At 61.4% G+C, this 25,274-nt stretch overlaps 2 protein-coding genes across 7 annotated transcripts in view; both read right to left on the bottom strand.

Annotated features, from left to right (window-relative positions):
- NPNT (nephronectin) overlaps positions 1-5,765 on the bottom strand; it is a 44,596-nt gene extending 38,831 nt beyond the window's left edge. For all 6 annotated transcript variants that reach the window (XM_055142322.1, XM_055142324.1, XM_055142326.1 and 3 more), the window contains exons 1-2: positions 5,616-5,765; positions 3,424-3,524 (exon numbers count right to left, since the gene is read on the bottom strand). In XM_055142322.1, coding sequence (XP_054998297.1) covers positions 3,424-3,524; positions 5,616-5,683 — 169 coding nt within the window. In that variant the 5' untranslated portion in view covers positions 5,684-5,765. The remainder of the gene's footprint in view (positions 1-3,423; positions 3,525-5,615) is intronic.
- Positions 5,766-19,835: 14,070 nt separating this feature from the next.
- Positions 19,836-25,274, bottom strand: part of GSTCD (glutathione S-transferase C-terminal domain containing) — a 74,633-nt gene continuing 69,194 nt past the window's right edge. Inside the window, exons 11-12 of the mRNA XM_055142215.1 lie at positions 23,756-23,825; positions 19,836-20,181 (exon numbers count right to left, since the gene is read on the bottom strand). Coding sequence (XP_054998190.1) covers positions 20,045-20,181; positions 23,756-23,825 — 207 coding nt within the window. The 3' untranslated portion in view covers positions 19,836-20,044. The remainder of the gene's footprint in view (positions 20,182-23,755; positions 23,826-25,274) is intronic.

The raw sequence follows: 25,274 nt of genomic DNA, 5'->3' as shown, positions 1-25,274 counted from the left end.
GGGAGAGAGATAAGAGAGAGATACGGAGAGGGAGAGAGGGAGGGAGGGAGAGAAAGAGAGGGGGAGAGAGGGAGAGGGAGAGAGAGAGGGAGGGAGAGAGAGAGAGATAGAGGGAGAGCTGGTCAGTAGAGGACACGGCTTCCCCCGAAGCCAAGCCCATCCCAAGCAGGACGGGCCGTTCCCCAGCACGGGCCCACGAGCGCGGAGGGGAGGGGGTGCCGCCCTCGGGCCGTGTGGGCAAACGCGCCCTGGGCAGGTCAGAAGGTGCACGTGTGGACCGACAGGGGCCAGGAGGCCCACCTGGCGTTTACCCACGAATCCCACAGGCGCCAGCGCTCCGGCACGGACACGGACACGTCACACGACAACAGCCACAGGGGAGTGGCTGCTGCAGGCCCGGGGCGGACCAAGGGGAAGGAACTGGGCCCCAGAGTGGGACTTCCCTGCAGGGGGCGCTGTCTGCTCCAGGTGTCCCCAGCCTGCACGAGGGACGGGTCACGGGCGTCACGGCCCAACACGGGGCCACTCTTGGTACACGCGGGCAGGCCAGGCCTTCAGCACGCGGAGCTCAGGGTGAGACACAACGATCTTCACACACTGTCCCCGAAGAAAAAATTTTTGGATTTTTTGGATCATTTTTAGTGGATTATTTATAAAAGCAATACAAAATATTTAGGGCCTGCGTGGGGGCAGGCTTGGGTGGTGGTGGGAGAATTCAAAATAAGGGTGGTGGGAAGTGTATGGTGGTGGGACTAGTGTCGGAATACTGAATGCAATAAATTATGGTAAACACGGTCACTGTCGTCCCGTTGCTCATCGATTTGCTCGAGCGGGCACCAGTAACGTCTCCATTGTGAGACTTGTTGTTACTGTTTTTGGCATATTGAATACGCCACGGGGAGCTTGCCAGGCTCTGCCGTGCAGGCGGGATACTCTCGGTAGCTTGCCGGGCTCTCCAAGAGGGGTGGAGGAATCGAACCCAGGCCAGCCGCGTGCAAGGCAAATGCCCTACTCGATATTTTAATTAAAAAAAAAAATTCAGAGCTCTCTCTGCGCCAAGGGCACGCGCGGGTGCAGAGGAGCCAGGGGCGGCCTGGCCCTTGGGTGATGCCCTCAGCCCCAGCCTGCGCGTGGCCCCCAGGGGCCTCTCCACGCGGGGAGAAGTGCAAAGCGAGAGCATCTTGGCGCCGGCAGGGGGCTGCCTGACCCCACGGACACAACCCAAACATCTCACTGATGCTCAGGCAGGGGGAGAGCCCTGCGGGTGGGGGTGGGGGGAGGGCCCCTGCCCAGGGGGACGGACGCACAGCACAGCTGCCCGCCAGGGCTCTGCGATCTCCCGATTCGGGCTCTGTGCTGTGCACTTTTCCCGCCATGACCCCTGCTCGCCCAGGGAAGGTCACGTGGCCTCGTCCCACTCAGCCAGCCTTTACCGCTGGAAAACCCCGTCGACTCCGGGCACGTTTCCCTGGCCCCGGCCCCACCAGCACGCTGGGCTCCGGGCGTGGCGCTGGCCCGCTGTCCGCGTGTGGCCCTGGGGGAGACGCCCCCGGGAGCACCTCGGCAGCGGCAGTTGGTGCGTTTCGCTTTGGGCCACACCTGGCGGTGCTGGCGGACCCCCGCGTGGGACCCCCGTGGAGAGCCGCACACCCCAGGGAGAAGCTGTCGAGGGGGAAGGCCAGCGGAGGCCCGGACCCAGCCTCCCGCCGGGAAGGGAGGGAGGGTTAGGGCGCTCGTGACCCGCACCAGATGCAGCACGTCCCTGCCCAGACCCCGAGGCCCCCCCTGGGGTGCCCCTCCCCCGCCACGCTCCCCTCCCCACTGGCAGCAAAGCGAGACAGCGAGGCTGGGCCCCGGAGGGGCATGCGGGTCACCGACTCTGGAAAGAGGACCCGGCCCCAGGACCCGGCGGGGCTTCTCCTTGGGCCCTCCGCCCCTCCGCCCGCGATGTCTGGCACGAGACCAAGGCGCCCGGGGGCCTCGGGCCAGAAGGGGCGCCCATCCCTGGGTTCAAACACTTGGCAAATCACTGCCCCGAGGACGTGGGACCCGTTTCCTGGCGGAAACGTTCACGGGGCTGGAGACCGGCTCTGCCCTCAGGCCGGCCCGGTCTGCACCCGAACCAGGGCCAGGGACGCCCCCGGCCCTGCTCACGGCCGACACCCGGGCGGGGAGGAGGAGCGGCTTCTCCCTCACACAGCCCCAGTCTCCCGCCCCCCGACACCCCTGCACAGGCTTCCCGACTTGGCCGCGGTTGCGGAGGGGTGACGGGAGACAGTGCTCCCACACACCCCAGCCCGCCTCCCACAAGAAGTCCGAACAGCCAGGGAAGCGTGTCCCGCAGCGGCCCCGGGGCCCTGGGCCCTGCAGGCTTCCCTGCAGCTCACACGCGGCCTGGACAGAGCAGCGTCCCGCGGGCCGGGCTGGGGGAGGCCATGGCTGACGCCCCCTGCAGAGACGGCGTTTCCCCGATGTCGTGTCCTGCACACCCGCCCGGGGGCAGCCTCCTCCTGTCCCCACGCCAGCTCTGTGCCCTGCGGGGCCTGGCCAGACATCCGCCGCCTCTCTCCCCCGCCGTGGGCGTGTCCGCAGACTGAGGGGTCACCAGGGACCTCCTCGCCCTTTCTGGCAGAGTAACCACCCCCGGGGAGCTGGACTCTGAGCCGCTTCCCTCCCCCCGCTGGGCCTGACGGTGCCACGGCAAGCTCGGAGCACAACACAACCCGCCGGGCGCCACTGAGCTTTCCTACCTTCTCCCCTGAGCACTGAGCCGGGAGTAGCCCTGATGGTTCAGAGGGCCATCTCCCCCCACCCCGCCGAGCTCGCGCTCTAGGGGCGCCCAGCCGCGCAGACTTGTCTTACAGAGGAAGTGAGATCGGACTTTGAGATCCAGGTAACATCCTGGCCACACGCGTCCGCGGCTCCATGACAAGGCTCTGGCCTGCGCCTCTGACATACTCCTTTGTGTGATCCAGAGGAGAAAACGCACCGGCGTGGCCCCTGCTGCGAATGCTGCGCCCCGCTCTCCCTCTAGCCTGGGTGGTCCGCTCAGAACCAGCCGGTGCCGCGTTTCCCAAAGCGCCTCGGGAACAGCCACGCCGGCGGTAGGCGGGCACCGGGGAGGATGTCCCGTGCGTGCTGTAAGGTTGGTGCTTATTTAATGTAAATACAGTCTAGACTCATTATCCAGCCCGTCTCGGCCCGGGGCGAGGCGAGGGGAGCCTGGCGAGGGGGCAGGGCGCGGGAGGAGAGGGAGACGCCCCGAGGCTGGCGCAGGTGGGCACGGCCCACCCCCGGGAGACGCAGAGGCCGTGCGGCTGGCCGGGCCCTGCCCCACCGCCCCGAGCTCTGCGCAGCCAGGAGGACTCGGGCGGGGGGGGGAGGTAGGAGGACGCAGGGGGGTCGGGGGAGGGGGGTACTCACGCTGACACTGTCCCCAGGACTGGCGGGCCCAGCCCCAGCAGCAGTCGATCCGCCCCCCGTAGCGACACAGGCCGACCGAGGACACGATCTGCCGGGGCCACCTACCAACAGAGAGAGGCCGCGTCAGGCAGGGTGATCCCAAACCTCGTGGGACCCGGGACGTGGCTGCAGAGCCTGAACAGCACTGGAGACTCCCTCGAACCCCAGCCTGCAGAGACGCGGGGCAAGCGTTCGAGGGACAACCCCACGCAAGCGCCCGGCAGCAGGGCCCGAGGGACCCTTGCCGCCCACTCCCTGCAGCCTGGAATAAAACAAGGCCTCAAAGCACAGCGGGGAGGGCGTGGGTCCTGCACTCGGCCGGCCCGGGTTCGAATCCCAGCATCCCATAGGGTCCCCTGAGCACCGCCAGGAGTAAGTCCTGAGTGCAGAGCCAGGAGGAACCCCTGAGCATTGCCGGGTGTGACCCAAAGAGCAATAAATAAATAAATAAATAAATAAATAAAGACTCCAGGTTGGCTGAAACAGGTTTTTTTGTTTTGTTTTGTTTTGTTTTAATAAATTTTTTTGTCTTTTTTTTTTTTTTATGGTTTAGGTGACAGGGTTACACCAGCATTCAAGTTTCTGGAACCCAGGTCCAGAGTGCCTGACCGTCCCCCGCCTCATGCCCACTCCCAGCCCCCGCCCACTCGGAGCTGGTTCCCTCCGAGACCATCCCGTGTGTTGCCCGCGAGTGATTTGGTACAGACCGGGCCCTGCTTTAGCACACGGGAAAGGCGGCCTGTCTTGCAGAAGGGGTGGGTGGGCTGAGGCGGGAGTCCAGCGGGGCAGGCCACGCTGGTGAGTACCGGGGCAGTGTAAAACTCAGCCCCCAGCCCGGGGTCCCTGACTCCCGTTATCCCCCGTTCCCATCTGCCTGGGTCTCCGGCCACACCCCCAGGTGCTCGGAATCACTCCGGGTGGTGCTGGGATCAACTGCCAGTCAGTGGCATGCAAGGCCACGGCCCCATTCCTGGTCAGCGGGCCGCACCCGGGGCCCAACGGGACGCCTTCTAGGCAACCTCCTCTGGCTTAGGGTCACGCGGCCGCGACCCGCCAGGACCTGCAGGGTAACGGGCTGCTTCACGCACCCCTTGCAAGGCCGCAGCTGGGCCCACGGCGCGGTGCCCGGGGGTCTCCAAACGCACCGCGCTGGGCGCATGGGGAGGCCCGGCCCGCCGCGGTCCCCTCGCCTCTCCGCATTTCTGCCCCGCCTCGGGCCCCAAGCACAAAGTCTCCCGAACTTTCTGCTTCCTGCCACAGCCGGGGAGCGGGGAGCGGCGGCGGCGCGTTTCCCGGCCCCCGGCCCGTCCGCCCGCGGCAGGAAGCCGATCAATCGCGCGATCGATCGGTTCCAGGGCTGCAGGGGAAACAGGTGCGCCGGGCTTCCTGCGGGGCGCGGGGAGCCCTCCCCGCCGGCCAGGGCTCGGGCCCGGGTCCCGGGGCGCACCCGGCCCCGGTGAGTGACAGCGGAGCCCGCGCCGGGGGCCGGGACCTGTCAGAGCACGTCGCGGCCGGGCACGGGGCGCGCACACCCCCCGCGGTGCCCGTCTGAGCGGCCCCCACAGGTGCTCCCAGACCGACCCTGGCCCCCTCCCCACAGACGCCTCCCACCCGGGCGTGGCCCGGCCGAGTGGGGCCCCGCGTCCTCCCTCCGCTCCGGCGGGAGCCCCGGCTTGAACCTCGTGGGGCACCCTGGGGCGCAGGGCGCGGCCACCTCGCGCAGAGACGGGACCCGAGGGCTGCAAGGGGCGAGGCGGGGGTCCCGAGCGCGCGGCGCCCTCCGGATCGGATGGGGGCGGAGGGACCCGCGGGATGAGGCCAGCGCGCGCCCTTCAGGTAGGATGGGGGGCGAGGGGACCCCCGGGGCGGCGGGCAGCGCGCGTCCCCCGGCCGGATCGGAAGGGGGCGAGGGACCCCCGGGCCCGCGGGCAGCGCGCGTTCCCACCCTCGGGTCGGAGGGGGGCGAGGGGACCCCCGGGACCGCGGGCAGCGCGCGTCCCCCCGCCAGGTCGGATGGGGGCGAGGGATCCCCGGGACGGCGGGCAGCGCGCACCGAGCCCCGCGGGTGGGAGGGGGCGCGGGGACCCCGGGCCCGCGGGCAGCGCGCGTCCCCCGCCGCGTGGGAGGGGGCGCGGGGGTCGGGCCGCACTCACCGCCCGTCGAAGTCGGCGCGGGCGCGCAGGCAGAGCGCGGCGGCGAGCAGCGCCAGGAGGCCCCCCATGTCGGGCCCAGCGCGCGGGGCTCCGGCGGCCGCGGCTGCTGCTGCCACTCTGGGCGGAGCCGGCGCCGCCCGGACCCCTGGGCCCCCGCCCGCGAGGGGCGGCGCCGCGGGGGGAGCGGCCGCGGGGGGCGCGGGGCCCGGCGGGAAGCGGGGGCGCGGCCAGGCCCGCGGCGCGGGGTGCGGGGCCGGCGAGGTGCGCGCGCCGCCCCGACAGGTGCCGGCCGGCCGGGGGCGCCGCCGAGCGCGGCCACCGCGGGACCTGGACCGGGCAGCCGGCGGGCACCGCGGGGACGTGACCCCGCCGGGGCCAGCGCCCCTCTCCGGTGGGGACCACCCAGAAACCGCCCGCCCCCAAGGGTCTCCGGCATCCAGCGCTTGGGCGGCCCTGAAGGACCCTGGGCACCCAGCCCTCTCCCCAGGGCGCCGGTCAGCCCCCCACTGCCCAGCTTAGGGCCACTGGCCGCCCCGGCCCTGCCTGCTGGGGACCTTGCCTGCTCAGGGGGCGGCTCCGGGAGACCCAGCAGGCCCGGCCACCCCAGGGGCCCCGGGAGCGCCGCCGGCTGGGCCACACTGCTCGCTGCCCGCTGCACCAGGCTGGCCTTTCTCCAACAGCGCCAACGCCCCGCGGCCGCGCACTCGGTGGCAGCCTGTGACCTGCACTTGAGGGTCACCATGCAGGCCTCCTTCCCCCTGGCCACCCTCCCCCACCCAAGAAGAAACAGCCCATCTTCATTTTCTTTGCCCACTGGGGCGGGCGAGGGAGAAGTTCCTTCAAACTAACGGAAAGTTCTGGGCAGCAGTGACCCGCACCCAGGCCTCTGAGCGTATCTGAAAACGGGACTTTTGGGAGAAAATTGCAGGGCCAGGCGCCCGGGCTGGGGGCGGGGGACAGGGGGTCGCGGATTATGGTTTCAACTTAAATGACTCCTCGATTTCCAAGTTGTTTTCTGCTAGCAAAACATGTTTCTATTTTAATCTCAGGAAACGTCCATGCCAATTCAGGCCCGGGACATTATTTTAGGCAAACAGCTTGGTGTCATCCGTTTCAGATCTTCAAGTGAAGCCCAAATATGTAGGAGTCAAAATATTTTTTTATTTCTGCAAAACTCACATTTTATTGAGTGTAGTGCAGGCTTGCATCCAGGGCCCACTCCTTCGCCACCGTCCCTGTCCGCTGGCTCCTGGCCTGGGCTTGCAAGCCGGCCGAGCAGGGCAGCCAGAGCTCAGGAGAAGGAAGACGCTAACCCGTGGGCTCACCTGCCCCGCCCCTCTGCTCCCCATCTGTACTTTGGCCCGGAAAATGCCCCTTCTCTCCTTCAGGTGGGTGCTGTCCGTGGCCTTTGGCGGCAGACACCCCCAGTGAGAGTCCAGCTGAAGCCCGGGCACCCCGTGTGTCACCCTCAGACCAAGGACCCGGCGAGTCTGAGGGCCTGGGAGACTGGCGCTCCCTCCGCACTTCCCTTCCCGCCTTCCCTCGCGGCCGCTGGGCTGGCCCAGGGCCACACAGGCCTGGTGGGGCTGTGGGGTCTCACTGGCTGGGGGCTGGGGGGGCTCACCTGGCTGGGGGCTGGGGGGGCTCACCTGGCTGGGGGTTGGGGGGTCTCACCTGGCTGGGTGCTGGGGGGTCTCACCTGGCTGGGGGTTGGGGGGTCTCACCTGGCTGGGGGTTGGGGGGGCTCACCTGGCTGGGGGCTGGGGGTCTCACCTGGTTGGGGGTTGGGGGGAGTCTCACCTGGCTGGGGGCTGGGGGGACTCACCTGGCTGGGGGCTGGGAGTCTCACCTGGTTGGGGGTTGGGGGAGTCTCACCTGGCTGGGGCCTGGGGGAGTCTCACCTGGCTGGGGCCTGGGGGGGGCTCACCTGGCTGGGGGCTGGGGGTCTCACCTGGCTGGGGGCGTCTCACCTGGCTGGGGCCTGGGGGGTTTCACTGGCTCGGGGCTGGGGGGTCTCACCTGGCGGGGGGGCTTGGGGGCTGCCACTCGTGCTCACTACGGGACACACTCGTTGTAGGGTGCTCGTGGGCGTGCTGGGCGGGGCTGCCTGATGCCCCCATATGTGTCCGGAGTCCCCCTCCAGCTGCGGTGCCCGCATGCTTCACTGGCGGTGCCAGCCCCAGGCTAGGCTTCGGGGACCATGGGAGCCCTGCGGACACCACCCCGGGGCACTTGTGGCCCTTGCCTGCAGACGCACTTGACCCACCGGACGCCCCCAGGCCCCCGTGATGTTTCTCACTGAGTTTTCGCTGTTTCACCTCGGCCGGTGTGCTTCTCTCGTGTGGGGGCCACTCCTGGCGTGCTGGGAGGGTCACCTGGCGTGCTGGGCATCCAGCCGGGAGTGGCCGCGTGCAAGGCAGCACCCGACCCCGTCCTGTGTCCCCAGCCCCAGGCCTCCGCGGGTGAAGCGAGCACTCGCCCCCGAGAACCTCTCCGCCCGCATGCCACGGCAGCTGCCCGCCGCTTCCCCTGTGGCCCCAGGCGCGTGTGCGGGGCCACGGCCACTGACGGGGGGGGCCCTGAACCCAGCCGGGGCCTGGTGGGCACTCGCGCACCCGAACCCCGTCTCTCCTGGGTGTAGCTGGCTCCCTACGCGGGTCCCTTCTCCCACAGCCGAGAGGGAGAGCCCGGGCTCTGACCAGCCGGAGACCTCCCACCCCTCCCACTCTGCAGGGGCCGGGGGCCCTCACCTGTGCCCGGGCACGGCTTTCCCTGGCGGCGTGCAGAGGTTCCTGTAAGCTATGGCCGGGGCCAGGAGATACCCGGGGGCCGAGCCGGCCGCAGGCGCTGCCAGGAGAGGCCCCAACACAGGGCAGAGTGAAGGTGTGGCTGCGGCGGGCGCTGGTGTCCGGGGTGCAGGGTGGGGGCGGGGGTCAGGTGCGGGGATCCTGTTAGACAGCAAGGACTTGGAGCCCTGCACGCAGCCCTTTCCTGGTCTTCCAGAGAAGCCCCCTGTGCTGGGGTATCTGATGTTTGGAGGGGCCGAGGGGCAGCCCCTGGCCACCTTACTGTCCATTTCAGGGCTTTTGGTTGGTCCAGGCCTTTGATTTCTCCAGAGGTAAAGGTTTGGTGCCCTCAACTCGTTGCTGCTGTGTCTACATCCCCCTCCTTTGTTTCTCTGTGTTACAATCGGCCATCCTCCCTTGCTAGACAAGGCAGTGTTCATATATATTCTAGGTTTCCTCTGAATAATGACCTCGTACATGTACTGAACGTCCCATTGCTTTCTGTTACCTAAAACATTCATTTCCACTTTTTAAGTTCTTGCGTGCTGCATTCTTAGCCTGCCCTATTTTTTCCCTCTAATTCCTTGTGTCGAATGCTTTAAAAAAATTAATGTGGGGACCCTCCAGCAACCCTGCACTGCTTAGCAGTGGTGCTGGGGGGTACCCAGAGGAGGGGGGTGAATTCTAGTGTCTGCTCACACAGGTGCTGACCACTGACCCCTGACCCAAGACACTCAGCAACCACCGTCTGTTACTTGTAAGACAATGTAAGAACTAAGGCTATGGATTTTCCTGCTTAGCTGCAGCCTATCCTGAGGGCTGCAACAAAAGGCATTTCTAACCCTTGATTTCTGTCGTTATTTCTAGCTTTTTATTTGCCCTGAATCCTGAACCCAACTTCTGCTGTGCTGTTTCTGCTCATTCCATCGGCCCATCCTCATGCTGTACCCCGGAGAGCATCCCTTCCTTCCATCAGTCTAGCCACATGCCGTACCCCCGAGTACCCCCGAGAGCACCCCTTCCTTCCATCAGTCTAGCCACATGCCGTACCCCCAGAGCACCCCCTTCCTAGACTTCACGGAGGCCTCCGTGGACCACCCATTTTCTCCCCTTCGGAGAGGGGGTCCCCACAAGGCTCAGGGGGCTCAGGGCGGGTCCCAGGCACTGTGGTGCTAGGGATTACCCGGGTCTCCGGGCGGTGCTGCTGAGGGTGGTTCCAGCTATACCCATCCCAAGTGACCACGTGCCCGGGTTCAAAGCCGGGCCGGGCACCTTGCATGCACCTTCTCACCAGCCCCATCCCTGCCCTTCCCTCTTTCTAAAAGCAAACGTCCCAGCGAGCTGTGGGTCACTGTCCGCCTCCTAGTGCACGTGGCACTGTGCCCTGGGGCCCTCGTGGGGGTCTTCTCCTGACCCGTGCCCCATCCCCGCCCTTCCTGCGCTGCTGGCTCTCGCCTGGTCCCTGCTCCCCAACACTCCAGAACGGAGTGTACTGGGGTGAGGGGCGCGTCTTTCGCCCACTTCCTCCCCAGGGCAGGAGCGGGCCCCCTCGGACTCCGGCCTCCAGACCCCGGCCTGAGCCCAGCCCTGTCCGCCTGTCCAGGGAGGCCTCGCGTCACTGCCCTGTGCGGGAGACAGGCCCCGGCCTCCGGGTGGGAGAACAGGGTGCAGCTTAGTCGTCCCCGGCTGCCTCTTGTGGGGGGGAGCACCGGGGGACAGTGGATGGGAGCACGAGTGCCCCGTGGTGGCGGCCACAGAGCTTACACTGTCCCCGCCGCACTGCGTGCCCAGAAGCGTGAACATGGGGCTCGAACCCAGGTCGCCTGTGTGCCAGGCAAACGCCCTCCCCGATGCCCTGTTGCTCTGGCCTTTTACTTGGGACTTTCTCCCTTTTGGACAGGGTGTCAGGGAGCACTTTCCCCTACCGTGTCCCGACACGGTGCACACCGGGTCCGGGCAGACGCGGGGGGAAGGATGCCGGGCGCGCGGAGAAACTCCCTCCAGGAGCAGCTGGCGGCTGCGCCCCAAGGGTGCTCAGGGATCCTGTATGGCGGCTCTTCACCACCTGGCCAGGGTCTGTCCAGGGCCCAGGGGCCCAGGGGCCGGCTGCTCCAGGCCTGCAGTGCCGGGAGGGCGGGGCTCCAGGACCTCCCCCCCCCGGGACTCAGCCGACTGTCAGGGAATGGTAGGTCTGGGGAGGAGCTGCCCAGGAATGTGGCCCCTGTGGCCCCGGGATAGTCCGGAGGGGCCCAGGTGAAAACCACGTGAGTGGGGGTCCGAGAGAGGATGAGTGACTTGCCCGAGGGCCGGGTCTGGGCTGGTTCCGGTCCGTGTGCCTCGGGCTCCGCATGTGTCTCCTGTCCGAGTGCTCCAGAGCCCAGCTCCACGGCCAGGCAGAAGGAAGAGGCTCGGCGCAGGGTTCGAGGGAAAGCCCGAGGGTGTGTGTGTGCCCAGGAGTGTCCAGCGAGCTTGGCCCTTGAAGACACTCCCTCGGCTGGAGGCCCTGGGCAGTGAACGCCGTAGGTTTGCTTCTGGCTTGGGGCTACTCCGGGCTGTGCGCTTGGGGGGCGGGGTGCCCCCGTTTCTGGCTGCAGGTGCGAATTCTAACAGGCCGAGGCGAGAGCAACAGAAACGGAAGAAAGTGCTTCTTCCTCCTCCTGCTCCCGGCTCTAAGGCGCAGAGGCAGCTGCCTGGCCGAGTGCAGGGGGGTGACGGCCCCGAGCACCCCTGGAGGAGCTGGGGGCTCAGGGTGGGCTAGGACAGAGGAAACAGACCATCAGGTTCCATTCACTTCCTCTGCGCGTTGACCGATGCCTCAGTTTACCTGGCCACGCCCTTTCCAACACCTGTGTGCATTTGAGAGCATGGAAGGCACACCGGCCATTCATGTGCTCCTGTGCACATGCACACACACATGCGTTCAGGTATGTTCGCTCTCCTCTTCAGATAACCCAGGTACCCTTTGTTGTGTTGAGCATGCAACAGAGAGGAAGTCCTTCACTGATGCAAATTACTTCTATTTTACCATTATTACTGAGTTTTTAGGAAAATATAGCCACTCCCCCTAGTGTTTGGTGGGACTGGGGGTAAAATCCAGGATCTGACACACCCCCAGCCCAATATAGGCTCTTGAAAAAGAAAAAAAAGAATGAGGATTATTTTGTAAACAACCTCGATCTTACTTTACCTGTACTCGAAAAGATCATGCTGGCGCTTTTATCGGGGCAAGTGAATCTTCTTGAATATTCTTACGGGCAGTAACCCCGGGGCTCCTGGGGAGAGGGAAGAATGTCTGCGGTCAGCAGCAATGCCACTTACAGCCACGAGGTCCTTTGTGACTCAGTGTTTACTCTCTGATGAATATCTCACCACAAATATTTTCAAATCAAGCTAATATGCAGGCAGAAGAGGGCTAGGTATGAAACATTTTTGGTGTATTTGCACAAAATATCAAGTTAGCGAGCGAAGCTTCCATTGTGTACAGATTTTTGGAGGAAAATCTCCACTGCTTGCCTAATCTAAACCGCTCGCATCTGGGAATTGTTTGAAATTCTCAGGGAAAATGCCGGTTGAGACCCTTTGAGTGAAAGCGGAGTGCTGCTTAGTAACTGGACATAACTGGAGGGGTCGGGGGTCTCCAGGGCGACCCTCAGCCAGGACCCTGAGCGGGCAGCAAGGCTGGCACCTGGGCCAGACCCTCCGACCACCCCAGCTGAGCTGTCTCAGGCCAGCCTGGGAAACAGCTTCCTTTCGACCGAACACTCGTTTAGTTCCATCCTGCTGATTCCACCGTGTCCTGAAACGTGTGGCTCAGGGCCCCAGGAGCATGGCAGGGAGCACGGCGGGGAGCACCGTCCCATGCCAGGAGCATGTTGGGGAGCACAGTGGGGAGCATTATCCCATGCCAGGAGCACAGTGGGGAGCACAGTCCCATGCCAGGAGCAAGGCGGGGAGCACAGTCCCATGCCAGGAGCACAGTGGGGAGCACTGCGGGGAGCACGGTCCCATGCCAGGAGCAAGGCGGGGAGCACCTTCCCATGCCAGGAGCACAGTGGGGAGCACCGTCCCATGCCAGGAGCATGCCCGGGAGCACGGCGGGAAGCAGCGGCCGAGGGAAATACACTGGCAACATGTCCAAGCTTCAGGGATTCTAGAGTGAGCCCCTTTAGAGTGGAAAACAACAATTTCCCAATATCCTTGGCCATGAACTCTGGAAAGACAGAGCCCTTTCCTCTGAGTGGGACACACAGGGCCACTTGCAACGGCGGCTTCTTGGGGCCGACAGGCTGCCCTGGGGCCTGTCCTCGTCTCCACGGGCCGCCTCCTCTCTGACGCTGTGTCTCCGAGTCTCCTCGGGAGCACACGGTGGTGCTCAAGGCATGGTGTCCCCGGGGCCAGGCCCTCGGCAGCGCAGAGGGCCGGAGCCCGTGCTGCGGACAGTTTACCCGGCCTCACACGCTTCCCAAGGGCCCTGGGGGTGGGGTGACCCCAGATTAAATAGCCCCCCTTGAACTGCAGCCCCATGTAAATGCTGCACAGCAAATTTCAAACAGACGTTTGAAAGGAAACACTTGCTCGCACCGCTGAGAGCCGCCAGCAAGCGTCAGGAAGGGCAAATACCGCAGGGCTGACCGTACGGGACTGACCGTGGCTGGGCGCCCCCGCCGAGAGAGAAAGAGCACGGCCTCTGGGCGTCCCGGAGGGGAGGGCGGCCAAGAGCCTGACCCACACGGGTGGGGGGGGGGAAAGGCTGGAGGCAGCAGAACACCCAGGGTGGTTTCCAGAGCTAGCTAGGAAGAGCTCTGCTTGCCTTGTTCTAACCTTAGCACAGGTAAGGAAACAAGGACGTCAGTCCAGGCGGTGGTTTAGAAAATTATACCTTAAAAAAGCAATCGTGGGGGCTGGAGCGATAGCACAGCGGGGAGGGCGTTTGCCTTGCACGCGGCCGACCCGGGTTCAAATCCCAGCATCCCATATGGTCCCCTGAGCACAGCTAGGGGTAATTCCTGAGTGCAGAGTCAGGAGTAACCCCTGTGCATCGCCAGGTGTGACCCAAAAAGAAAAAAAAAGCAATTGTGGGGGACAGGGTGGGGGGATACTGGGGACATTGGGGGTAGAAATGAGCACTGGTGGAGGGCTGGGGTTGTCGTCTAGGACTGAAACTCAATCACGAAAGCTTCGTAACTGCACCTCACGGTGACGCAGAAAAAAACTAAAAAGCAGAAAGCAATGCTGGGGCTGAGAGGTAGCCCCGCGGGCCAGAGCCTCTCCGTGCAGGCAGGGCCCCAGTCTGCACCGCCAGAGCACCATTCCTCCACGGAGCACTGCCGGCTACCCTGGGGGGGGTGGGCCACAAGCAAAAAACGGCCCCCCGCCAAAAATTAGAGAAGACATGGAAAGCCGAAACACACCGATAATCAAAAAGAGGAAAAGAAAAATTAACAAAATGTTGGTAGCTGAAATCAAGTTCTTTTTGTCCTGTTCTCTGCGGGGCCTTATAGGCCATTGGACCAAGCGCCCGGGAACGAGAATCCCTGGATTACAGAACCAGCCCTGCAGAGCAGGAGAGATTCTCCGAGGAGCAGCCAACATGAGGGAGTGGGCTGGCTGCGGACACCCCCCGCAGACCTAAGAGAGTGACCGCCACTGGCCAGGACACCACCAGCACGTGGTCCCAGAGACAACAGGGAACCGGGAAGAGAAACTTATCCCGAGCAATGTAAGATGAGCTCAGAACAGAAGAGGGCGGTTTCGTAACTTGGAGCGTCACTCATGGGATTAGCCTCATTAAGCACCAAGGAAGGGAGGACAGACAGTCACCCGGGCACAGAAGGGCATCTGCTCACCTCAGCGAGCTGCTCCCGGAGGGGAGAGGCAAAGGCTCAGGCGGCAGCGCCGAGACGCTAAGACTTCCCGGGGGGACCTGCATGTTCCACGCAGCTCACGGCCCGCGGCGCGCAGCGGTGGGAGAGCAGAGGCAGGAGAGCCAGCAGGGCCGAGGGAGCCGGGTGAGCAGGGAGGGTAATTGGCGTTAATTACTCAGCTCGGTTCACTTACTTCTGTAACGCATCCAGGATTTACAGCCAAGGCTGAGGTGGGAGCTGGGTCAGGCCTGGAAGGGAGCCTGAGAAACTCCGAGGCAGGAAAGGAGGCTCAGAATGCAGAACTAGGCTTGCTGGACGATAATCCTAACACTCCACGGGCAGCAGAGAGCAGGTGGGAAATGACGCCTCTGAAGTAGACGCCTGCCTGTGAGGGGGTGTCAGTGCCCGACTGTTCTCCTCTGACTTGAGACACGTCTGAGGGAACCCGAGTCTGCTGAGGCAGGACTTCCTGCGCTGCGGAGGGAGGGAGAGGGGCGAGTCTCACTCTGGTCATCTTTCCAAGTCCGACTGCTTCATTCTGCTTCATTCTGGAGGTCGCTTCCTCTGGGGCAGGGACCGTCATCTCCCGCCGCGCCATTCCGGAGAAACAAGGAGCCGCGCTCTGCTGGGGGCCGGGCCATCACCGGGAGATGCTCTCGCTGAGCTGAGCAGAAACCTTCAAGCTGGTGACGGCTCACGCTGTCACAGCGTGTTGGGGGCTGCGAGCCCCTCAGCCAGTGGACTCTCTGCTGCCCAACTCTGTCTTCTTGCTTGTCTGCGCAACTGCCATTTAGCCAGATAAACTAGATCTAAGACAACCCAACATCTGAGACCGCGAAGCCTGGCTTCCTCCGAGAGCTGCCCGCAGAGCTAATTATTTGCTTCTCTGCGGCGAAACACCGAATTCTGGGGCGAGGTCTGTGCTCCGTAGGTCAGGGCTACTTTGGAGTCAAGGGCCCTTTTGAGAATCTAATTAAAACCATGCCCCTCTCTAGGAACACAGTGTCCATCTCAACTCAGGGGCCTGCTAGCGGCCGCACTGCATTCTCTGTGCGGGGGGGTCACCGACCCCAAGCGTTACCGTCAAACATGAAACTGGCTCTGCTGTCAAAACGTGCAAGGAAGTTGCGATCATTGAGTCAGCGCGATTCTGGTAGAAGTATCTGAGACCAGGAAATGGGGAAAGTCCCAACTAGCTTATTCTAGTAATGGATTCAAATCTACAGGGGGACGTTAGATCTTTCTAATGGCACTGTGATAACAGAACCCAATAAGGTCAATCAAATACCAGATTTTTGCCTCCAACAACCCATCTAAACGAATCCTTGCTGGGTTAAGCATTTAATTGTAAAAAGTTGGAACTGAGGACGGAGCTCACAGGTAGAGCACTTTGCATATGTGGAATCCTGGGCTCAATTCCCGGCACCGCACACACATAAACAAAGTAAAAATAAACGCCTCCAAGAATTAGAATGCCAAACACACAAGTGAGCCTTTTAATCCGCAGGTGGGAAACCAACCTCTCTACGCAGAAACCACAGGAAGAGTGACATATATGGGAGAACGAATAAAGCTTGTGACGGAGTATGAAGCCAAACCAAACCGATTTCTTCCTTGAAACTGTTTTAAGGGCCAACTAAAAAACCGATCACAATAATTATGGAAAAGGCCTGAGAGTAGCCCTTTTTAATCAGGTAAAAAAGAATTAAAATACCAGATGAAAAATGAACCCTCGGAGCAACCAATCTGGCTTCCAAGCAAGATGCGCTCATTAAGTTAAGTGAGTAAATTGGTCAGCGGGCAACTCGTGGAATACAAATAACAGATAAACAATGAGCAGTCCTACGCAGCGCTTCAGGAGTGAGACTCAGGAGAGCTTTCTCCTTCCTGCCCGTCCAACCAGCCATGCCTCAAAGAAAGGGACACTGTGCCCGTGTAGTCACGGGCAGTCATGGTGCTCCTCGGTGCTCCCCAGTGCTCCCCAGCGCCCCTCAGAGCCCGTGTTCAGCATCTTAGAGCCGCGTTTGGCGCCACACACCTGGCACTGTCACGTCGGAGAAGCTGCACACCTGAAACCCTGCAGTGACGGCCTCGCTGAGCTTATAGCCACCAGGGAAGTCTCTGCGGATGCTTCAGGAACATTCCCTTCTAGAGGCAAGTGAGGCGCCCTCCAGCCCTGCCTTCTCGTCCCTTCTCCCCCACCCGCCTGCAGCCATGCGCGTCTCTCTGTTCCCCAGGGGCTGTGGGGCCAACTGTGGGGGGGAGGGGCTGGAGTTGAGTCAAGGCTAACTTGGGCATCGGAGGGTAAGAAAGTGTTTCCTCCTCGTGGACGACTCCAAGAGGCACCAGGGACCGTGTCCCCTGGCAGACCCTCACCCACACCACCAGATCTGTCTGAAGCCCAAGGGTGGCTCGAACCCTGCCTCTTGCTGGCTCTGCTGTGACGCGTCTCCTGGGCCTCCAAGTGTGACTGATACCGGCAGTACTGGGGTCAGCGCGAGGACTTGGGCAGACGACGCGTTGCTATTTATAAACGGCTCAGAATAGTGGCTGCAAATAGTACGCACGGCATTAGCCATTTGTCAAATAATTCCGTTAAATTGATTCGTGTGTACAGAAAAGTCTAAGAGGATTAATAACAAAAGATTTAACAGTGATTAACCTAATTTCTCTTTTCATTTGGTCACATCTATTTTTTTAAGACTGTTTATCAAGCATTAAAAAAAATATGTTCAGAATTTCCTAACTAAATTGAACTGAGATCCTGCTTTTACAACGTTTATTTTAAGGGGCTGCGGAGAGGGTGCGACATGCAAGAACACACCTGCTCATGAGGTCCCGGGTTCCACCCCAGGACACACACACAAGGTGACTTTAAAATGCCTTCAGTATTGGAACGGATTTCTAACTCCATGGTGGAAGTTAACAGAAAAGCAAGCCTCGGGAGATCCCGTGACTGGAATGTTTCTTGAACCACGGAGTGAGGCTCGTCTCAGGAGAAGCTGCAGTTGTTGGGACGTTAGTAATTCTATCCCTGCTCAGAGCCCGGCTGGACCGTCAGTGAAAGACGCGCTCTGGCGGCTAACGTTACAGCCGTGCGGGCTGGCTTTGCTCTGGATGGGCCGAGAGGGGGTGAGACCAGGTCAGTGGCAGGGGTTGGTCACTCATCAGCTCTGCTGGGCCCGACCTGGCCCCTTTTTACTTGTCTTGGCTGCAAAGGAGCCTCGCAAGAAACCAGCGTGATCGCAGCCCCCACCCGCTTGATTCTCCTCAGCACTCGGTCCTCGGGGGAGGGGACACTGGGCACCTGGGGAGCACTGGGCCAGGCACCTCCGGAGTCCACGGGCTTCCCCTTCCTGGAGATGGGAGACGAGGGGCGAGGCTAGGCCGTGGCAGGGTCGGAAGAGCTGATTCCGAGAAGTGGAACAGATGTGAGACGCTCTGGGTGAGACCATAGCGGCCTGGAAACCTCTTAGGTCTTCTTCACAGTATCCCCAGGGTGACACTGGTCAGTGAGTACCAAGCGAAGGGACAAAGGGAGCCTGATGTTTGCGCGTGTCGGAGAGTTCTCTGAGGAATGCGAGTGATGGAGACACGCAGCATCATCGTCCCCCAAAGCAGGCCGCGCAGAGCACGGGCCGGCCCAGAAAGGCCTGCACACCCGAGTGGGGGGGTGGGGGGCAGGAGGAACCAGAGAGGCCAGGTGGGAGCCCCCAGGCCGGCACCTGAAGCACAAACACAAACAGGCAAAACAAAGGGGCTGATAGGAATCGGGGAGCGGCTGCCTCTGGGGGCGGGGAGCGCACAACAGAACTTTCCGGTTTGGTGGACCCACTCTGGAGCCTGTATCCAGGGCTGGCTGCCTGCAGTTACCCAGACTTAGTAAGCCGTGGGTCTGAGTGAGTGTAAGCGAGCAGCCTGTCCATGGAAGTGACTGAAGTACTCAGGACCGAGAACACATGCTTAAAACTTATCCCAGAAAAATTAAACTTCATATCCCCCTCCCTAAATTATTTGTTCATATTATTTATGATTATTTATTTTATATTTATATTATTTATATGATTATTTATTTCAACGTTCAAGATCCAGAGACTATAAAACAAAGCTCCCGGAAGCTCTTATTGTCTAGTTCTCTCTCTCGGAGAACCCGGCAGGCTACTGAGAGCTTCCTGCCCGCACGGCAGAGCCTGGCAAGCTCCCCGGGGCACATTCGATATGCCAAAAACAGTAACAGTGACGGGTCTCATTCCCCTGATCCTGAAAGAGCCTCCAATGTGGCACCATTGGGAATGATGAGAAGAGAGGCTGCTAATGGGGCTGGAGCGATAACGCAGCAGGTAGGTCGTTTGCCTTGCAAGTGGCTGACCCGGGTTCGATTCCCAGCATCCTATATGGTCCTCTGAGCACTGCCAGGGTGATTCCTGAGTGCAGAGCCAGGAGTAACCCCTGTGCATTGCCAGGTGTGACCCAAAAAGAAAATAAAAAAGAGAGAAGCTGCTAAAATCTCAGGGCCAGGATGAATGAAGACATTATTGGCACCTGCTCAAGCCAATCGATGAACAGCAGGATGAGTGATACCGTGATTCATTTATATTATTGATATTAATTAGTTATAGTTTATAGTAAGGGAGGAGTTATTTATTATAAACAAAAGCCCTTTCCCCCTCTCACACACAGCACATGTCATACAGGTGTTATAAGCATCAAAATTAATAAAATACATATCATAGATGGAATCACCAAGAACCTGGGAAAGCTGCTGTATGTGGGAAATCTCTGAGTAATTTTGGCTGGTGGGAGGCAGAGCACTGGGGTACAGAGAACTATGTTAATAGCCTCCGACTCTCCCCCTGCTCCTATGGGACTTGGGACAAGAAATCAGAAACAGGTAACTGGTAGCTGAAAAAGCAATCTGGTGACCGCTTGTTTTCTGAGAGAAAGAACTTGGTTGATTCCCTTTGCTCCCACGTGATCAGCCCTGTGGGCAAAGCAGAGCCCACCTGAGATCACCGTGGCCGCCAAGGCAGCCGGGCCAGGGCCGGGAAGCAACGGCTCCTCCCCACTGTTTACAGGACTGACTTACGGACTGGAGGGCTGGACTGGAGCGATAGTTAAGAGTTAAGGGCTGGAGCGACAGCACAGTGGGGAGGGTGTTTCCCTTGCATGTGGTTGATCCGGGTTCGATTCCTTTGTCCCTCTCGGAGAGCCCAGTAAGCTACCGAGAGTATCCCGCCCGCACGGCAGAGCCTGGCAAGCTCCCGTGGCGTGTTTGATATGCCAAAAACAGTAACAACAAGTCTCACAATGGAGACATTACTGGTGCCCGCTTGAGCAAATGGATGAACAACGGGACGACAGTGGTACGACAGTGTGACAGGGCTACAGTTAAGAGTTTATGTTAACTAGTCAAATTCCACGTTCCCCGAACGGGAGACTTTGCAGTTTCCCAGAACTGCAAAGACTTCTGAGGATGTTGCCATATAAAAGTAAGAATCAGCGACGATCCCTTTTCGGAACTTGCGGGAAATCTAAGTAAGAGCAGTCGGTGAAATGAGCTACACATCCGGAAACCAAAAGTTCAAACGTACTATATTTACCCGATTAGATTCTTTTAAAAAAAAATCATAGAAAAGGTACAATCATTAGAAATATAGAAGGGAGCCCCGCACTGGCTCTGGTCCCCCGGGCAGGGCCCCTGGGGGGCGGCCCCCCCAACCCTCCTCCAGCTGCTCCGTCGCTCGCTCTCCCCGGGCACGGGGGGCTCGGCCGGCGCCCCCTAGACGGGGACCCCCACGATCATGTTGTTCTTGGGCGAGCAGCTCTCCGGCTCCATGGAGATGACGTGAGCTGAGTAGCCCCGTTCCTCGGCGGCTCGGGCGCGGTCCAGGTCCACGAGGTACATGCACTGCTTCCCTGCAAGGCAGAGACACGCGTGGCCGCGGGCCGGCCCCCGGGCTTCTCCCGCGGAGCTCGGTCAGTGCAGAGGGAAGACACCAAGCAGGAGGGGCACAGCTCTGTGTCTCTGACAACTGAAGAAACTGTATTATTTTATTTATTTTTGGGTCACACCCGGCGATGCACAGGGGTTACTCCTGGCTCATGCACTCAGGGATCACTCCTGGAGGTGTTTGGGGGAACCATATGGGATGCTGGGGATCGAACCCGGGTTGGCCATGTGCAAGGCAAACGCCCTCCCCGCTATACTATAGCTCCGGCCCCAAGAAACTTTTCAAATGTCCCAATAAGTCAATCTCAAAGAAAAACTAGATTCTATCCTCCAACTGGCGAAGAGTCTAGTTGTTATGGCCTTTCCCTCTCCACGCCTATGAAAACACAGCATTTGCAACTCTGTGTGTGTCTGCATGTGTGTGTGTGTGTGTGTACGTGGGGATCTGTAAGAATATCTCAAATAACAGCAAGTCTGAAAACTGGTGGAGTTTCTAGAGCATGAAGACATGAGAAATGAAGGCCGTGGCGACATCTCAGTGGAGCACTGGCCTCCAGCGCAGGACCCGAGACACAGTCTTCATTTCCGGAGTCCTGCGGCACCGTGTACACGTGCCACCCCACGGGCCTGGCATCGTCGATGACACAGAGGAAAGCCGACTGGCAAGTAAGACGGTCAGGAGCTTCCACTCCCAAAGCCGCTTCAAGGGGCCGGAGAGGCAGTGGGTGTGGAGGGACGGGGGCCGCCTGTCGCGATCGCCAGGACGCTGTGGACGCCCCAGGCACCGCCAGGCACAGCCCCGAGGGGTGGGTGGGCCGGGGTGCTCCCGAGCCCCAGCACAGCCGCCGCCCCGGACAGCGAACTGCTGCCCGGACGGCTGAGGATGGATCAGGGATGGATCAGGACGGGCGCAGGGCAGAACCCTGGCCGCACACACGCCAGGCCCTGGGGCCGATTCCCGGGTCCCCCCTCCCTCCCGGTGGGTCTCACACACATACACACACATACACACACACACACACACACACACTCGCGAGCGCATACACACACAGGCGCACACACACATGCACACACATACACGCACACACACATGCACACAGACACACGCGCACACACACGCACATACGTGCACACACACGCACATGCACACAGACACACGCACACACACATACGCACACACCGTACACACATGCACGCACACACGCACTCACACTCACACACACACACACACACACACACACACACACGCACCGCCCCCCAAACAGTGATCTGGGGATGACTCGACTCAAAGCTGAGCTTTACTTTTACACTGAATTTCTCTACGATCAACAGGGGAACGCCTCCGTCCTCCTGGAGAGTCACGGCCTACACAGGCTGCATTCCATCTTCTCCAGCAGTTCTATTAATACCTGGACACGGTTTCCCCGAGATTTATTTGCGTGTCAGCCGAAACTGCTCTGCGGCAGCGGCTTCAGCAGCGGAGGCAGCCGGATTCCAGGGGACGGTGGGAGGGAGCCGGTGGGCGAGGCCTGGCAGGGCGGGCGCAGGTTGGAAATGTTTGTTCTGTACCTTGGACTTGAAAGGGCCGTGCCCAAAAGGGGGATGGCATCAGAGGCGATAGAAAAGAGATTTCTGGAATTCCAGTAAGGCGGTACCACCCCTCCCCTGCAGCCAGGGGCCGACACACTTCCTCTCCCTAAAGCCCTGTCCACGCCCGCCCCTGACCCCACTGCCCTGTCCCCTGCTCCCCTGCGCTACCCCCCACCCCTGTCCCAGGCGACCCCTCACCCCGACTCCACTGTCCTGCCCCTCCCCTGCCCCAGGCAACCCCCCCATCCCTGCCCCCGTCCCCGGCGCCCCCACCCCCCTATCCGCCCCCGCCCCAGGAGCCCCTCTCCGCCAGGGGGATGCTCGGCATTCCCGCAGCCTCCGCCCTGCAGCTCGCTCGCCCTGGCGCGCGGCCCGGCCCGGCCCGGCTAATTTTCTTTCCCATCACGCAGAAGCAGCTCAAGTCCCCACAAGCCCGACAGCCTCCCTGCAAGTGAGATGCAGTCGGGAGCCGCCCTCACAGGCCGGGAGCCCGGGATGCTCAGGGGCGGGACGCCTGGCCTGGCAGCTGGGGGAGGGGCCTGGGGGTCCGGCTCTGAACCGAGCCCCCCCACGCTGAGTCTCCAGCACGCCAGCAGCTGCCCCCCCAACCCTCGCCGTGTCCCGAGGTTCCCACCACCCATCACGGCACTGCCCCCCTAAACCCTCGCCGTGTCCCCCCGTGCCCACCACCCATCATGGCAGCTGCCCCCCCAAACCCTCGCTGTGTCCCCCGTGCCCACCACCCATCACGGCACTGCCCCCCCAAACCCTCGCCGTGTCCCCCCGTGCCCACCACCCATCATGGCAGCTGCCCCCCCAAACCCTCGCCGTGTCCCCGTGCCCACCACCCATCACGGCGCTGTCCCCCCCAACCCTCGCCGTACGCCCAACCACCCACCACGGGCTCCCGCTCCCGTGAGCTGGCCGGATATGGCCGGTGTCACCTGGAAGTCACTATGCCAAGTGACCTCCTGCCGCGTCAGAGTGCTGGCGGGAGGGCGGGAGGTGGGCAGAGGGGCGCCTCTGTCCTGGACAGAGAGGGGGCTGTTCCCTCAGCCCCGGCCGCAGACGCTCTTCCTGCCTGTAGGCCGGAGGAGAGCTCGGTCTCCAGCAGCAGGAGAGCACACAGCACACGGCCAAGGCCTGGCCCGTCCCCACCACAGACCCCGGGCCCGTGCTCAGCCAGAGACGCAGGCCAGGCATGAGAGGAGCCCCCAACTGCGACTTCCCGTGAGGGTCTTACGGACAGTGCTCACTCCAGCCACCGCAGGGGCCCGGGCTGAGCCCAGCCCTCACGGGGACTTGCAGTGGGGGCACCAGGCGCCAGGCTGAGGGCCTCACGCTCAGAAGCGAATACACGGGCCCGGGCAGGCTGCAACGAATACACGGGCCCGGGCAGGCTGCGTGCCAGTCCCAGCGCCTGACAGTGGGGACGGGGGGGAGGGGGGGGCTCGTGTCCAGTCACTGACCATGGGGGGGTCACTCGGGGTTTAGCCGCTGCAGGCGTCCACGTGTGGCTCCTGTCTCAGACCGTCTTGGATACATTTATAACTTAGTGAGATTCTAGATGTTGCTGTATGCCTTCCAATTTAGGTAATGTTTAATATCACAACTCTCAAACTGGTAACTAATTAATAATGTCCAAGTGGAATTTTCCAGAAAGAAAACATTATTATCCTGTTTACACATTTTTATGCATCATTTTTCACATGCATACTTGGTTTTTCCATCACATGCGTGCATGCGTGTGTGTGTGTGTGTGTGTGTGCGTGCACGTGTGGCTTTTGATAAATCTGACTAACTCTACTCAATGTACAAACACTAAAACTGTACTTGAAAATAGTAACAAAAATGGGATAAAACGTGGTCATGGCTACCCGGCTCTTTGTAACAGGGGGAACTAACGGAGCTTCTCCGAGTCCAGAGCAGCGGCGTGTGGGGGCCACGTACCTATGAGCCTGCGTGGGGCCGGCAGCTGGACGGCGGTCTGGTCTGCGAATCTGCACAGAATCATGTGTTCCTGAGAGACAGACAAGAGCACGGGGGTCACTGGACTCTTCCGCTTCAAAGTCACGGGCGAAACTCGCCTCATGTGTCTCTGGCCTTCCTCAGTTTCCCTGACCAGAGTCCGCACCCCACAGCACCTTTCACAGAGGGAAACGCCCAGGAAACCGGTCTCCCCTGTGGAGCCCAGGCGCAGAGGCTCCTCGGGGACCTCTGAGAGTTGCTAAAAGCCAAAATATGGCGAGATACTGGGACTGAGTCAAACTGAAAGACCTAAAGTTCACTTGTACTTTTCGTTGCTGGAAGCGTCTCGGGAACAAGGTCCCAGAGAGACGCGGGGTGCAGGTCGGTAAAGGGACACACAGGAGAACGTGTCTGTCTGCGAGGAGCACGCGTGATGCCCAGGGGAGAGGGCAGAGGCGCCTGCCGCGGAGGAGCTGTGGGCCGGGAACTGGGACACGGTGCTGGGAGGTGACGCCCTGCAGGTGCTGGGCACTGCGGGGCTGGAACCCGACCCTGAACGCTCTGCAGGGCTCTATCTCTTGGCAACGTGCTCTTTTATCGAGTCACTAAATTCAATAAAATGATACAATACGGGGCTGGAGCAATAGCACAGTGGGGAGGGCATTTGCCTTGCATGCAGCCGACCCAGGTTCGATTCCCAGCATCCCATAATGGTCCCCTGAGCACCGCCAAGGGTGATTCCTGAGTGCAGAGCCAGGAGTAACCACTGTGCATTGCTGGGTGTGACCCAAAAAGAAAAAAAAAAAAGGATACAATATGATTCAATAAAATAAAAAAATACTAAAAAAGAAGGCAAAGAGCCTTGGAGAGCCCATGTGCAGGGGAGCGGCAGGTGCCAGGGAAGCAGGGGGGGGGCCAGCAGCCCGGCCCCCACAGCTGCTGCCCAGCCCCGGCTCCCCACCGGCCCTCACAGGGGGTGTCCGGCACATCCCAAAGGGGTCCTGGAGGGGCGCCTGCAGGCGGCCGGGAGGCTCCCAGGGAAGCTGGTGCCGAAGGCAAGGCGGGTTTCGTCAGGACAGTGTCCCCCTCCCTCGCTGGACACCACGTTCTCCAAACTCCCCTGCGGGCTGGGGGCTGGTGACACCAGCGTCCTGCGGAAGGGTCCGCCTGCCCTGCACTGGGACGCGCATCTCTGCTCAAAAGCTCCCTGGGGGTGACACTCGGACAGAACATTCGAGTGAAGGTTTTTCATCACGTCCCCTGAGCCAACTGGCATCGGCCGAGGGGCAGAACTGAGAATCACAGGACTTGGAGAAAAGTGCTCACTCTGGGCTGTCCTGGAGGCGGGAGTCAGGCGCCCCTTTAAAGCGAGGCGGCCCCAGGCCACAGGGGGACTCCCCGTGGGCACGCCGCGCCGTGGACACACGCCAAGGGCCGCGGCAGCCGTGCGGAGCCTTTACCGGCTGGGCTGTGTGGAGAAACCCTGCAAGGGGCCGCCAGA

Source organism: Sorex araneus, chromosome 6 (genome assembly GCF_027595985.1).
Source record: "Sorex araneus isolate mSorAra2 chromosome 6, mSorAra2.pri, whole genome shotgun sequence".
NCBI classification, from domain to species: Eukaryota; Metazoa; Chordata; class Mammalia; order Eulipotyphla; family Soricidae; genus Sorex; species Sorex araneus.
This window is presented reverse-complemented; position numbering and strand designations above follow the sequence as displayed.